Source organism: Molothrus aeneus, chromosome 6, assembly GCF_037042795.1.
Source record: "Molothrus aeneus isolate 106 chromosome 6, BPBGC_Maene_1.0, whole genome shotgun sequence".
NCBI lineage: Eukaryota > Metazoa > Chordata > Aves > Passeriformes > Icteridae > Molothrus > Molothrus aeneus.
Window position 1 is genome coordinate 35,871,191 of NC_089651.1, and position 15,703 is coordinate 35,886,893.

The 15,703-nt window shown below is 38.5% G+C and overlaps 1 protein-coding gene across 8 annotated transcripts in view; it reads right to left on the minus strand.

Moving 5' to 3' along the window:
- Positions 1 to 15,703, minus strand: part of HECTD1 (HECT domain E3 ubiquitin protein ligase 1) — a 59,700-nt gene that overhangs the window by 33,685 nt on the left and 10,312 nt on the right. For 5 of the 8 annotated variants that reach the window (XM_066553033.1, XM_066553036.1, XM_066553032.1 and 2 more), the window contains exons 3-12: positions 8,111 to 8,345; positions 6,983 to 7,210; positions 4,137 to 4,418; positions 3,550 to 3,838; positions 3,162 to 3,238; positions 2,975 to 3,073; positions 2,534 to 2,648; positions 1,836 to 2,010; positions 379 to 517; positions 17 to 187 (exon numbers count right to left, since the gene is read on the minus strand). In XM_066553033.1, the coding sequence (XP_066409130.1) occupies positions 17 to 187; positions 379 to 517; positions 1,836 to 2,010; positions 2,534 to 2,648; positions 2,975 to 3,073; positions 3,162 to 3,238; positions 3,550 to 3,838; positions 4,137 to 4,418; positions 6,983 to 7,210; positions 8,111 to 8,345 (1,810 nt within the window). The remainder of the gene's footprint in view (positions 1 to 16; positions 188 to 378; positions 518 to 1,835; positions 2,011 to 2,533; positions 2,649 to 2,974; positions 3,074 to 3,161; positions 3,239 to 3,549; positions 3,839 to 4,136; positions 4,419 to 6,982; positions 7,211 to 8,110; positions 8,346 to 15,703) is intronic. The other 3 variants (XM_066553034.1, XM_066553031.1, XM_066553030.1) reach the window with 1 other exon arrangement.

A 15,703-nucleotide genomic window follows, 5' to 3' on the forward strand; every position in this document is an offset into this window, starting at 1 on the left:
AATTCCATACACTTACCTTCTCAGGTTTAGACTCCTCTTCATTTTCATCATCAGATGATGGCCCCGCCAAAGTTGACACTTTACTAATTACACCAAGTCTAGCCAGTTGGTCTAGAAAAAGATCACCACCTTTATCCACTAAATCCCTTATGATTTGCAAGGCTAACAAATGGCCATCATCATCATCCTGTAAAACATTGGGATGAAAAGAAAATAACAAAGGAGATCTTGTTACTTTACACACTGAACTCCATATGTGGTCACAGATGAACTCTGTAAAATTTTTAGGGTTAGTTATTAACAAATACGTGGAATCAATTAGTGTAAATCCTTTTTCTGTACTAGTTTCACAAAGGATAACATTTTCATTCTTCCTACCTCTTGATCAAGCACTGTAGCTGTTATCTCAACCAGTATTGTGGGCAGGTTATGGCCAGCATCAGAGTCACAAACCTCTTTCAGGAGCGCCTCAGAACAAAAATGTATCATTTTTCTAATGAGTGCAAGACTTGCTTTCCTGTTAAAGATCATAGAAAAAAAAAAAAGGTTCTTACAGTGATAAAGCAAGCAAAAAGGTTCAAGGTAAGACTTCTTTTGTACGCTATTTATGCATGTTTTCAAAACACAAGACATTTAATCTGTTTCAGTTCTTGTATTACTCTTACTAAGTTCTGGATTATCTTTAAGAATAATGCACCTCTGGTATTTTTTGATTTTATAGCACTATCAGTCTGACATACACTTTTCTCCTCAACCCTTTATTAAGTAAACCTATTCTACGTCCTGTCTTTACCCACTTTTAGTGCTGGCAATTCACTTCTGCACACTGTGTCACCCTCAGAGGTATTCAGCCTTTCATGTATTTCCCATATTTTGAGATCCCTTTATCTTTTAACTCTAAATAAGCTATTAGATTATGCAGTTTTCCACCCTAAGAACTATAATTAATATGAAAGGAAATCACTCCTGTAGGGATAAAGATTATTTTTTTGACCAACTTCCAAAAGTCTGATTCATTAAAGTAACTTTCTAGTAGAGAGCCAACTACTTTGCACAATCTGCAACAACAATTAATCACACAGAGATTGTTAATATAGTTTCTTATTTCTTTTATTTAAAATAACCTAGTTTAAGCTTTCTATCATCAGCTCAAGTGGAGTCTGTCTCTACTAGAGGCCTTTTTATCTTGCATTTTCACCCAAGGTACCTGTAAACACTGGGAACATAAGAGATTGGAATCAATGTCATATTTGTAATATAAAAGGCTAAAAGGTTATGCTCAGATGCAACTTATCACAAGCATTATGCCATGCACAGTATTCCCTTTGAAGTAATAAATTAGATTACATTTCTGCAATTCAACAGAATTAGAAGCAGCATCTTGTCCAGTTAATACACTGCTAAGTAAGTCTCCTAAAACCTAAAATAGCTTTTTCTAGTCTTGCTGGTTTTCCAATGAATGCATCTTGACATTATTTTATTAGTTTTCCTCTACTAAATTACAGCTTTCATTACAGTGGCTACAAACAACTGTAACCAAATCCTGATGCACAGTGTACACAACATACTGTATGAACATAGCATTCTTTCATCATGCTGCTACAGTCAAGAGTATGTTCTGCTCTCCCATGACTAACCAGGCTTTTTCCAACACATCACTTCACCAGAAAGGAAAAAATTTTGCTTAAAGTGCTAAGTAAAAATCACTCTTGCAACACTTCCCAAACAATCACTTCTATTCAAATACATATTGTCATGAGCATTACTTAAACTTTTAAATTTACTTTGGCTTTTCTAAGCACGTATTAAGAAACTGTCCCTCATGATAATATTACCTTATTGAAGGCAACATAGTTTGTTGAAATGTTTGTGCAAACACAGGCAATAGTCTTTTCAAGTATATGGGTGCCATTTCTGGATCTCCTTTGGGTTCATTGCATTCTTCCTCATCCTTGTTTGCATCTTTCTTTTTCTTCTCATCCCCTTTGTTGACAGGACACATCCAATCCCCTGGAAAATTTTTTCCCCCAACACATTCAATTGCAAAAGTCAACAAACCAAAAAAAAAACCCTTCTAAACATCCAAGTTTTCTTTACTAACATCCAAGGACCTGAACATGAACATGCATTCCTAAAAAGAGAAAATTTACATGTGCATGACTTCTTGAATAAAAGTATTTAATAGCAAGTATCACCTGTGGCACCAGAATTCTCAGGAACAGGGAAAGTGCAGTTCCCACACAGAAAGGATACCAGAGAAGCTACCAAGGCTGACAAGCTCGGAATCCACAACAAAATCCCAGCCTAGCCTGATCCCACAGCTGAAGAGCAGGACAACTGGCACAGTTCATACCTGCTCAGTTATTTCTTTGGTAATTCCCCTCACTTAACATCATCTTAAAATACTAATGTTTTTGTGAATACTTTATGGGTTAAGGAAGGTAAGTCACAATTTATTTTCTTTAAATAACCTTAATAGAGTAGAATTATTATAACTGCATAACTTAACACATATCAGCATTATTGGACTCACCTGGAGACTGAAGAATAGCTACTACTTCACTGTGCCCTCTTTCCCTAGCTTTGTCCAGAGGAGTTTTCCCATCTTCATCTCTCAAATCAGGATTTGCACCATGTCGTAAGAGAGTCTAAGAATAAATATTTTTATGTATGAAAAAAAATTGCATTTCTTCTTCCAAAGTAGCAAATGTGCTTTTCATACATCACTCCTACAGTGTTCTCATGTTTGTAAGTATTTTGTGCTTTTTATATCTGTAGAGCCAATATAAACTACTTTTATTCATTACTGCCCTACTGCCCTATAATGAAAAAATCTGTGTTTTGATAAATACTATAAAGAACATGTAAATATTTAAGAGTGCATGTGTCCAGCATATTGCATTGAAGATATTTTGAATAGAGTAAGATGAAAAGTCAGCAGGTAATGGTTTTTAAGAGTCAGCTTAAATCATACCTTTGCTACCTGAGGTCTTCCAAAACATGCTGCATAATGTAATGAGGATGACCTCTGACCTCTGTTAACATCAGCGCCCCTTTCACAGAGGAATTCTACCTGTTAGATAAGAAAAAGGAAATCAGTCTCTTTTATCTTCCTTTACATAAATAATGCAACTTCTTAAGGGTCTATAAATCTAATTTACCATTTCCTGAGTTCCAAAAGCTGAGGCCCAGTTTAAAAGAGTTTGTCCTACATCATCCATAAAATTTACTTCAAAAGCTGAAAGAAAAAATTAAATAAAATAGTTAAAGTTCCCACAACCATAAAGTTCAACAGTATTCTTTAAATAAAAAGGTCTTAAAAAATTAAGCATCATCAGTCATTCTGGGGAAGCATTTATGCTCTGAATTGCAGTAAAAAGGTGGCATAGGTGTGATTACTAACAACACTGTTAAGTATTTAACAAAGTAAGCCAACATGTACATAATGATTTTCAATTAACTACCTCAGCATTTGTTCTGACAACTCAGACTACAAAAATTAAAGCCAAACCAAGCATTTCATTTCTTTTTTGGAGTATTTTTGCTTACCTCCTGTGTCAATTGCATCTATCAGTGCATCAGTATCCTTACTGCGGATGCAATCTATCAGTTGCCGATGAGAACGTTCTCCAGAACTATCCAGTCTCCGCAATCCCGGGATTCTGCCTGTAGATCCAGCACTAGATTTTGGCAGGGCCTTTCTGCCTTCGAACAGTAGCACCAAAAGAAGATCTACTAACCGCATGGTATCCAGCACACATCGCTCGTCACCCTGCAACGCACTTTCTATAGAATCTGGAAGTTCAGATCTTAGGAGATCCTGGAAATAATTAAAAGTCTGAACAATAAAAAATATACAGGGCTTTAGAAAATACTATCAGAATTGGGTTTCATTTCCATATGAAATGTTTCCTTTTTCCCCCTCTTTAAAAGCAACTTACACGTACATATGTGTGCACATATGTGTGTGTGTATATATATATATATATATATATATGTATATCTATTAAAAATATGATCTATAAATATTTATATGTATATCTATAAAATACCAACATAGATCTTGCATATATTGAAGTATACAAAGGGAAAAGTCCCATGAAAACAAAAAGCTATAACATAAAAGGATTTCTTACATGTGTTACTACTGGAGAGCCTCTACACAGGGTTGACAACAGGCTTACAATAGTTGACACCTGATTACTTAATTTAGAGTCTGCAGCTGTAGATGGTGCTCCAGTGCTACTCCGTCCAGGTTTGCAAGCTGAAGATGGTCCAGAGGCTGTCCCACCAGCAGCTGCCATGCGAGATAACAACTCCTCAGTTAATCCATGTTTAGCTAATGGGGCTGGGTCAACTCCACGCCTTGTGAATCTGTCAGCTAATGAAGCAAAGCATCTCAAAGCTCCATCTGAAACCTAAGAAAGATGTGCAAGAAAAACCGATGAAATATCTTTTACTTAAGGTGAGAAGGTGCTAACAGGATAGCCACAAGAATACAGACCACATACAAGAACTTGATTTTCCCATGAAGCTTGATCATTCAAGTTTTATTTAAAGGTCTACATGTTTCTCTTAAGCACAATAAAGTTTTCAATTCTACCAAGCCTAAAAATAGGACAAAGTGGGAAAAGGAAATTTTGCTCTTGGGTAAGGCAGATTATCCACCGTGCACCTGACACAGGGACATGCAAGAATTTTTGTGATAATAAAATACAAACCTCCAAATTTAGGATTGCTACTAAAGGAAGGAAAAAAAATCCAACCAACCAACTGCACACTAAAAACTCCAGTGACACTGTGGAAACACGGCTTACTGGTGATCCTCTTAACAATTCAGCAAAAAATACTGCTGGCCAACTGCCCAGGAAAGGACCCAACATCTTTTCATGTCAATACTAAAGGAAGATTTTGCCTTTAACATCTCTCTATCTATACACTAGAAGTGTCTCAGTGTTTCAGATCAAGAGATTTGCACCGGCCTATCGAGATAACTTGCTTCAGGCACATTGGCCTTTAAAGATGTGCAGTAGCAAAACAGACTGATGTCAAGAAATAGTAGAAAAAGCCCCACAATACCTATTCTCTAATCAAATTCTGAATTGCTATAGTTCTTACTCCCTAAAATGTCAACTCACAGTCTGTTTTCAAAACAACTGTCTGCTATCACAGATCAAGGACTTCAAGGCAGTCACTCATCAATACACAGAACAAGATTAGAGTATTAGCCAGACTTCAGGAAGACAAAAATCTTAAATCTCCATTAAGTTTCCTGACTTCTGGTATGGTCTGTACATGCCAAACATTCTGCATTATCAGTACTCTTTTGAATTTTTTCTTTCATGTGCAAGGGTCGCTGTTTTCGTCCTCTGGCATCTTGCTCCAGTTCTTGGACAACACAGATAAACAATTCTGCTAATCTTAATGTAAATTGCAAGTACTCAATAGGTCTGTACCTTAACAGCTGCCAGAAATACACAAAAAAGATCACTTGTTAACACACTGCATTAGTGGCATCAGTAAAAGACTACTTGGAATGTACTTACAAAGCGAACGAGTACTTGGAAAGTATTTACATTTCTTCTCCCAAATTGCAAGTGTAACAAAGGCTAAAAACCCAAAATCATAGATAAACTGCTCTTGGGGCCACATTCATCTGGCCTGAACTTATCCATCAAGTGGTGTTACTAACTGGCAGCCTGCACAAAAAGTGACCAAACCCAGCAGTGTAAAAGGACATGGTAGGGAGCAACAAACTTGAAGAGGGACATTACTGGAAAATCCATAATACACATCCAACATCCACTGTAATCCTGAGGCTTGTTTCATGAGTAACCTATTTCTCAAGGATACCAGTACAGATATGTTTTCTATCATCTGGGTCCCATCATAAGCATGCTTATCTCTAAACTAAACTGCTGAACAATTAAGTTAATTTGAACTCTCATTCAGATCTCCAACAGCCCCAGCAAGTGCTTTTCTCTAACATCTTATAAATTGGTGAACAGTTAAAATAGTTCAGACTTAATGGTCTGAATTTCAAGATTACCTTGCCTCAGATGATTAGAGTACTAATAAAATTATTTAATGGCTAAAAACAAGATAGCTTGTTCTGAAATGCCTAGTGTATGACAGCCGCCTGAAAATTTTCAAGATCTAAAAATATATTTTAAAAAATTATCTCACAGGCAGAGAGATTTAGTTTCCCAAATATGCTGTGCTTAATAAACCAGACTGGAGGCTGGATCTGTGCATGTAGAGAAAGGAATGAGGACAGAGGTCAGAGTAAAATGGGGACTCAGTTCTGAGTCTGGACAAGAAGCCTGGCCAGGCTATAGCAAGAATTTGGCTAAATGGCTATTCCAGAGCATTTTGTGTATGACATACACAAAAGCATTCTACTAGTAGAAAGATAATTCCTCTGGGATTCATTTTCTAGCTTTTTACAAGGACTACTTCAGCTTATGTTAGAGGCTTGAGATGAAGTAAGTTAAAACTGAAATAAAGAAGTGGAACAGCATTTCTACTAGTATCATTTAAGCTGGCTTCCAGTGTAGTACTTTAGCACTGACTATGGATGTTCTTATTGCTTCTCTTAGTTTGGCAAAAGAAACACAAACCAAATAAATTTTTACCTCTTACTTACGCTCAATTTCATAATGACTGAGGTACAGTCAAAGAACAATAACTACTTCAGAAACTGTCTCAAAATGTATTGAAAAAAGTTACAAGATATTTTTCAATACAGTTTTCAGAGGTTAAATAAGATTATATTCAAACATCAGCACTTGGAGCCAAACACTAAGGAGTGTTTTTTATTCTCTTATCATTACAACTATAAAGGAAACGATCATAATACCCAAATATAACAACTCCTATGTAAACATACCATTAGGGAGGCTGTATAAAGTTACCTAGTCATTCCTTTATTAAACATACTGAAAGTTAAATTCACAGCACATTGAGCAAACTATTACATTACCTGATGGTCTTCATGTTTCAATAGACTAGACAGTGATTCCACACAGATCTCTAATGAAGAATCCTGAGGCTCCATTTTGCCACAGAGTCTGGATACTACAGCCATAGCTGAATGCAAAGTATCTTTATGAACAAGGTGTCCACTGTCACGAATGAATGTCAGAACACAGTTCAACCCTCCAGCTTCAAACACAGCTCCTGACTCACGTGTACAGATTAATTCTAACACCTATGCCAAAAAGAAATTTAATTTTAATAAACTACACACAAAAAGTCAGTTATTTATATCCATAGTCAGATACTCATATCCATCTACAGAACTGGTTAAGAAAATTAAACAATAAGGAAAAAAACCACAACCCTCTTCCTCAACATCCAAAAGAGGCCAAAGCCTCAAGTACTCTAGTAGTTAGCAGTTACAGCTTTCTTCAAAAATATGGAAGCCAATACAAGAACATTCCCCAAAGGCATGGTCATAACAAGTGTTCGTGAAAGTAGATAATAAATTCTCATCCTGGGAGAAACACACAACTGAAAGTTTTGAAACTTGTAAGAGCACCATTACTCCAGTGATGCATTTCTGAGTTGACTGGATACAGTAAATAGAAAATACTTGCATAAATTCTGATGCCATGGTAATCAAGAACTCCAACTATATGCTACCACATGGCCATGAGTTATGCTTTAAATGAGAGATTGTAAGGTCTTCTAAATTTCTCTAAAAACTTCACAAGGGTGCAGGGGAGCTGTATCTAGTGCTATTGAAGAGGTAGTAGAAAATTACTTTACACCAGATAACCCATCAGTATCTGGAGCAATTCTTCATTTCTTTGGTAGCATAAAAATAGCCCTTGGCATTCCATTAGCATTCTAGTCACAGAAGACAAACAAGAAATTCCTTCTAATATTTTTTGTTTCCTTTTCTATACATTTCTTTAAAAAAAATTGAGCTGTGAAGAGCACCAGACTGACAGTAAGGATAAGCAGCAGTGTCAGCATGTACACTTTTGTCATAATCTATATTTTAAATCACATTTTAATAAAAGAAAGGATTGGAATATGATACGCTTTGGAAATAGCAAATTATCCAACTCCTTCTTAAAAACAAGAGGTTCTTAAGTATACTTACCTTCACACATTGCTCAGCCAAATCTCTGCTCGTTCTGTTGTTAAGTTCAACAACCACTAAACGATTACAAAGTGCTTTGATAGCTCCATCCACTCCCACAATCCTACGGGTACATTCAGCCGATACATCCAGGTAATAAGTTATGGCACGAGCTGTTACTTCCAGTACATTGTCTGGAGCACTTTCATCAAGAAAAATTTTGCACAGTGCTGGCAAAAAAGTTCGAGGAGGGCATCTGCAGGAAAAAAACCACAACATATTATTACTATGTTGTGCACACTTCTCTATTATTACTATGTTGTGCACACTTCTCTACATTAAGCAATTTAATACACTCCCACATTAACGCTTTCCGTGCACACATAATTTGCTCAACTAGTTTAGAGTTGGTTCAGAACATTCATTTAGAACCCTACATCTCATACACACATGAAAATTCAAGGTAATCTGAAAAGATGTTGCTTTAAGAATCCAGAAGAAAAAGATACTCTTGAAATTTTACAGTCATACAGGAGAAAAATTTATCCTGTTGGGATTTTTTTCTAGGAATTAACCTCACGTCACCAAACAGAATGCATGTTTCTTTAAAAGTGCTTCAAGATTCATGATGACTAATAGCTACTTAATCATGAAATTTTATATACAAAGATTTTGGGTTTAATACATAATTTGATTTTGAGTGGTCCTTCTTCCCTATGTTATTTCCCTTGTCTTTTTATCCTATTTCAGTCCCCTCCCCTGCCTCATTTTTTCCCCTTAATCACACTGAGAACATATTTAATTAATGTAGCTTTGCGTCCACTGCATTTTCTCTCCATATCCACGTCTCAGTAGCCTCTGGCTCTCCTCTTTATTGTTAGCCTCATTTCCATATGTAAGAATGGTGAAGAATATCCCCAAAACTTCAATACAAAAAAGCAAGCTGTAATGGTCCTCCTTCTATTCCTCTTAACATTACAGACTATAAACTGAAATAATACTTTTCATTATTAGAACAGCTGTGGCTAAGACTGATTTGGACCAGAAGTTCTAAGACACTGAGCTATATTTTACATCAATTTATCTTCCAGCAGCATATTTAGCAAAACTCAGCATTATGATGGCTCACCACAGTGGTAAAACACTTCCAAGGTGATGGGGAATTAAGTGAAGGGGATAGATGCTGTAACAGTAGTCAAAATAGCTGGATACCTCAACCCTAGATGTAGGAGAACAGACTAAATCTACAGGAAGCAAATATCGCAACTTTTCCTTCAAGTAGGGCTTTGGTTTTGAAAAAGATGGCCTAAAACTTTTCTAAATCCAAAAAAGAAAGAATAACAACATATTTTTTAGTCTGGAAGACAGGTGAAGTACTTGTTGATGAATCATTCTGAAGACTCAGAGGTCATTCAGTATCCCATCTGGTATGCAGTGACTCACACAAAGACACTAAATCCTGGGACAGCAAAATGCTAATAGTTTCCTTCAAGAACTTACCATGCTGTGTAAAGTAACTAATAACGCTGTCTGACAATTAAATACATTACCCAACAATACTTAATGACAAATCAATAAGTGAAGCTTCAATAAAGCTCAAACACAAATGTAAAACTTATATTGGCCTATCCAGCCTATACTGTCTGTTGTTCTTAAGAAATCTGTCATTTAACTCTACATCTTTAAGGAGGGTTTAAACAGTAACTTTGCATTTTAGACATTATCCACTGGGGGGAATAAAAGGCCTGAAATTTGTACTCCTTATTAGATGACCACCATATGATGACACAAGAAGCATTTCAGTACATAAAATTACAAGTGGACAATGTATTCAAGGGTTTTGGTGCTGGATCTTTTATACTGAATTTTATGCAACACCAGACAGATCACTAAAACATTGCTATGAACAAGGTTCTTCAAACTATATTGCAAGAAAATAATCCAATAAATACAAATCTTAAAAAGCCCCAAACAAACCAAACCCACACATATATTACCAATTGGAAGGGAGTGAGCTCCACTGTTTATTTTAATACTAGCAAGAGCATTTTTCTTAGATGGCCACACAGCTGCAGAAAGTTAAAAGCCATACTTAGCAAATCTAAAACCTACATTTTTTTCTATGATTTAACAGCTTACAAAGCACAACACAAAAGAAACTCAGCTGTATTTTTTTAAATAAAATTAAAAAATTAAAATTCCATCACCAATCCACCAGAGCCAACTACCCAGCAGACACAGTAAAATACTAAGTTACTAAGAGCATATCACTTATACTGAATTCTTTGTCAGCATACAGATGCCAGTGCACTGTATCAGCAATGCTGTCCTTATAAAAGCACAGCTCTCTAGCACAAATTTAAGGATTAAGGGTGTTTTAAAATGACCTTTCTGCCAGAACCTCTAGCTACACTAATCAGAGACCACTTTTTCAATCAGCGGGTACAGAACAATCTCCACTTGCTGTCAGTGGAGACTGTTTGTTTTCTTTGTTTTGATTCTTTGTTTTCTGACTTAGAGGAATGATTTCCAACCTCTCCATAAGAAAACCAGGCTTCATCACAGAATCATAGAATGGCCTGAGTTGAAAGGGACCTCATGGGCAGGGGCACCTCTCACTAGACCAGGTTGCTCAGAGCTCCACCCAAACTTGCCTTGAACACTTCCAAGCATGCGGCATCCACAGCTTCTCTGGGAAACTATATTGGGTTTGTGTGATCAGGTTTTGGTAGCAGAGGGAGCTACAAGGGTGACTTCTGTGAGAAGCTGCCAGAAGCTTCCCCCATGTCCTGGAGAGCCAGTGCCAGGTGGCTCCAGGATGGACCTGCTGCTCACCAAGCCCGAGTCAATCAGGAGTGGTGGCAACACCTCTTTGATAATATATTTAAGAAAAAAAAAGTCATTGCACAGATGTAATTGTGGCCAGAGAAGAGCAGGGTGAGAATATGTGAGAGGAACAGCTCTGCAGACACCGAGGTGGAGAAGGGGCAGGAAGTGCTGGAGCTGAGATTCCCCTGCAGCCCATGAAGAACCACGGGGATGCAGCGATCCACCTGCAGCCCACGGAGGAGACCCAAACTGGAGCAGATGGATGCCCAAGAGAAGGTTGTCAACCCAGGGGACTCACACTCAAGCAAGCTGAGCCTGAAGGACTGCACCCCATGGAAGAGTGACCCACATGGCAGTCTGGGGGGAACTGTTGCCCATGGGATGGACTCACGTTGGAGAAGTTCCTAGAGGAATGTTACCTATGAGAGGAACCCCACACTGGAGCAGGGGAAGGACTCCTCTTCCTGAGCAGCAGCAGGAACAATGAGGGATGAACTGACTGTAACCCCCATGCCCCATCTCCCTTCACTATTGGTGGGGAAGGAAGTAGAGATTGGGAAGGAATAAAGGGTACGGGAGAAGGTGTTTTTACAATCTACTTTACATCTCATTATTCTACTTTGATTTTGTTAGCAATAAATTCGGTTAATATCCCCAATTCAACTTTGGTTTTCCTATGACAGTATTTAATGAGTGATCTCTCTCCCACACCTTATCTCAACCATGAACCCTTCATCATATTCTCTATCTCCTGTCCAGCTGCAGAGGGGAACAACAGAGTGGCTTTGCTCAGTGCCTGGCATCCAGCCAGGGTCAACCCACTAGAGTAACCTTGTCCTGTCACCACATGCTCTTGTAAGAAGTCCTTCTCCAGCTTTCTTGTAGGCTCAATTCAGCCACTGGAAGGCCATAATTAGGTCAGCCCAGAGCCTTCTCTTCTCCTGAGACTGTTCACACTGAACAATCTCAATTTTCTCAGCCTCTCCTCATAGGAGAGATGCTCCATCCCTCCAATCATAGCCCCCCTTCGGACTCACTCCGTGTCCTTCCTGTGCTGGCAGCCAGAGCTGATGCAGCCCTGCAGGTGGGGTCTCAGCAGAGCAGAGCAGAGGGGCAGAATCCCCTCCCTGGCCCTGCTGCCCACGCTGCTCTGGATGCAGCCCAGGACACGTTTGGCTCTCTGGGCTGGCAGTGCCCATGGCTGGCTCATGTGCAGCCTCTCAGCCAGCAGCACCCCCAAGTCCTTCTGGGCAGGGCTGCTCTGGGGCTGTTCATCCCCAGCCTGTGCTGAGACTGGGGCTTGCCCCGACCCAGGAGCAGCACCAGCACCTGGTCTTGTTAAAACTCCTGAGAATCCTAAGTGCACACATCTCAACCTTGTTCATTCCTCTGAAGGGTATCCAACCCCTCAGATCTGTCATCCACACCAGTCAGCTTGGTGTCATCTGCAAACTTGCTGAGGGTGCACTCAATCTCTTTGTCCATGGCATTAACAGAGATATTAAATAACACTGGTCCCAAAACAGATCACTGAGGGACACCACTTGTCACTGATGTCCATCAGGACTCTGAGCTATTGACCTCTACCCTCTGGATGTGACCATTCAACCAATTTCTAATCTATCTAACAGTATCTATCTATCCACACAGTAAACCCTTCTCTCTCCAATTTAGAGAGAACGATGTTAGGAGGAAGCCTGTCAGAGGCTTTGCAGAAGTCCTGATAAATGACATCTGTTGCTCTTCTCCTGTTCACTGACAGTCACCCCATCACAGAAGGCCACAGGGTTGGTCAGGCAGGGCTTGCCCTGGATGAAGCCATGTTGGCTGTCCCAAACCACCTCCCTATCCTCCGTGTGCCTTAGCACAGCTAAGGAGGATCTGTTCAATGACCTTCCCAGGCACAGAGGTGAGGCTGACTGGGCAGTAGTTTCCAGGGTCCTCCTTTCCACCTTTACAGATGGGTACAATATTTCCTTTTCAAAATTTTCTTTTTCTAGTAACTTGGGACTGCAATGACTTTTCCTGGAGAGTGACTTGGCAATTACAAACAGAAAGATTATGGAGTCTCCTCTGGAGATCTACAGATTACACTCATAAGCACACACAGACCATACAGATAAGTTCAGATTCTTTTGGCCTGTTGAAGTTCCCTCAGGCCTTACCAGTGTGTAAAGTTCCTGAAAACAAGAGACTAGAAGGACCAGTTCTGTCATTCACATGCAGTCTCGATCAAGGGTTCAGCCTGTAATAGCAGGCAAGAAGGATATATGAACACATCCCTGGTGCTCCCGCCATGATCTTCTCAAACAGGTGGCTAAACAATTACAGTATAAAATTGCCTAGCTGTCATTTTGAGGGACTTCAATCTTGATGCTGTAGCTAACTTCTCTATCAATAATTGCATACAAACAAAAGCACACAGGGCAGCTTTACAGTGATTCCCCTTTAATCCCCAAATCTGCTTTAAGTGATGACATGGGTCTCCTGTGGTTGAAACCATAAGCATCAGCTCTGCATTGTCTCAGGGAGAAGAATATGCCTGTGTGAGTAGTGCGAGAGAAAGAACTAACAGGGCTAGGTGGCAACACCAGGCCCACAATGACAGATGAGGTACAACATCATCAGAGCCATATAGCAAATGCCCAAAGTATGCCTATCCCTATTGTTGAGGCAGCTCTGCTGGGTTTTTCTCTGTGCAGGCATTTGACCAAAAAAGAGAGGGAAAGTGTTGCTTTTATTCAGTGGATGGTCTTCATGCCTCAAAACTGTGAAAATGGGTTTTCAGAGTAGCCCTTAAGCCCTCAATCCAATCCCAAGCAAAGGCACTAAAGCATAAGTAAAGGTAGCAGAGGGAAGAGAAATCCCCTGCTTACCTGGAACCAATACTAGCAAACAGGCCAAGCACAGCACCTTCTCAGGACCAGCTCCTCTTTTTAATGAAGCACCAAGTAAGTAAATACAGTCAACATCAACAGAAGCCAAAGAGTGAATCAGAAAAATCATGTTATGTATGCATTGCTATTATACCATAATTCCAAGGTAAATCCTTACTGGCTTTCTTAGGTAGTCCAAAACAAATCAAAAGGACCTAAAACTGCTTCAAATATTGGCTGAGGAATATTAGGACCCTATAGTAATATTGACCTTATTTCAGTTCCAACTAAGGCTATGCTCAGAACTAAATTGTATTTTGACAGGTAGTAAAACAAAACATTCCAGGAGTGTCCATCACACAGACACAGGCTGAACATTGGACTCACCTTTAGAAAACAGTCTACATGAGAAAAACAAGGCTGTCAAAACTTCCTGGGACATAAGGGAAACTGAGATCAAAGCTACAGCACTGAATGAACTGATGTGACAGGATAGCAACCAATGGTCAGCTTTTAGTACACTTCCATCTACTGACAAATGATGCTTTTGATTCCCAAGAGAAAAATACACCAATAAACCTGCCATTACTGCAAGGATCAACACCCACCAAGGAAAAAAAAGGCTAAGTGCATAATTTCTAAAACATTCCAGTATCAAAACTGGTTCACATGCTGCTTTTATCCAGACCATATATTAACTAAAAGTAGTATCTCAGAAAAAAAAGAAACTATGACAGAAAAGTTCCTAAAGCTGTAGGTGAAGAATCACTGTTCACAATTAACTATTTGAAGTGAAACTAGCAAAAAGATGATGAGTTTTCTTTACTACAGAAAAAGCTATTCTTTAATTGTGTTTATTCTTTCAAATCAGAAAATAATGGCAAAAAGATACCTCTGAAGTTCAGGTTTCTTTTTAGGCCCTTCTTTTAATAAACATGAAAATGAAAGGAAAATATTTTTAGATTGTTATTTCTAGGGGGCTGTATTAATACCACATTAGGCACTTCCTAAAGTGCTTCAAATGTGTATTTTAGAAGAGTGATTAGGGACTACTTAGTGAATTAATGAGGTCACTCTGTGTTACTCCTTAGTGAAAGACCAACTTCAAGTTAATGAGGTTACTCTACAATCCACACTAGAGCTCTTGCTGATTACTTTAAGTCTTGCAGCTCTCAGTGTCCACTCAACTTTATTCCTGTACTTCCAGGAGAAGAGCTGCTGTTAGTTACTATCTTCCAAGTTTTCCACCCACCATGCTTCAAACATCTTGCTGAAAGATGGGTTTGTCCAAAATAGGTAATATTCCTCGTCAATATTTCCCATCTATATTATGATCAATTAAGATTAGGGTACTAGAGCATTCTGTACTGACGTAAGAAGTAAACCACATTAAAAAGTACTGATTCAGTATAATTTCTATTTAAATAAATATAGTCATACTTTCAATGTTAAAATGAGTTATTAGGGTGTAAAAACCATAAAGCACAAATTCTTTAATATGCACTCTTTCTCTGCAAAAAATATACATGATCTAAAAATATTTTCCAAATACCATAATCATCTTGATGTCAAGAAAGACTAAGAAAATTTGTCAGTATAATTAAATTACTACAGAATTTACAGCACTATAATCAGCACAACTCCATATGCTGACACACTTCTGAACATTTACACACACACCCACCTCTTCAGGAACAGAAATATCCATACGGATACAAAATTCTTAAATAGCTACAGCAGTAAGCTCCTGCCAGTGCTAATCCCTTAAACTCTAATGAAGTGACTCAGCTGATTTTACAGCTTGCCAATGTAAAAAGATACCAAGGAAGTAAAAATAGGCACTGTAAACTCATTTCTGTAATTACATTTCATATTTTAATGCACTTAAAATCCTCAGCTAAAACAGAAA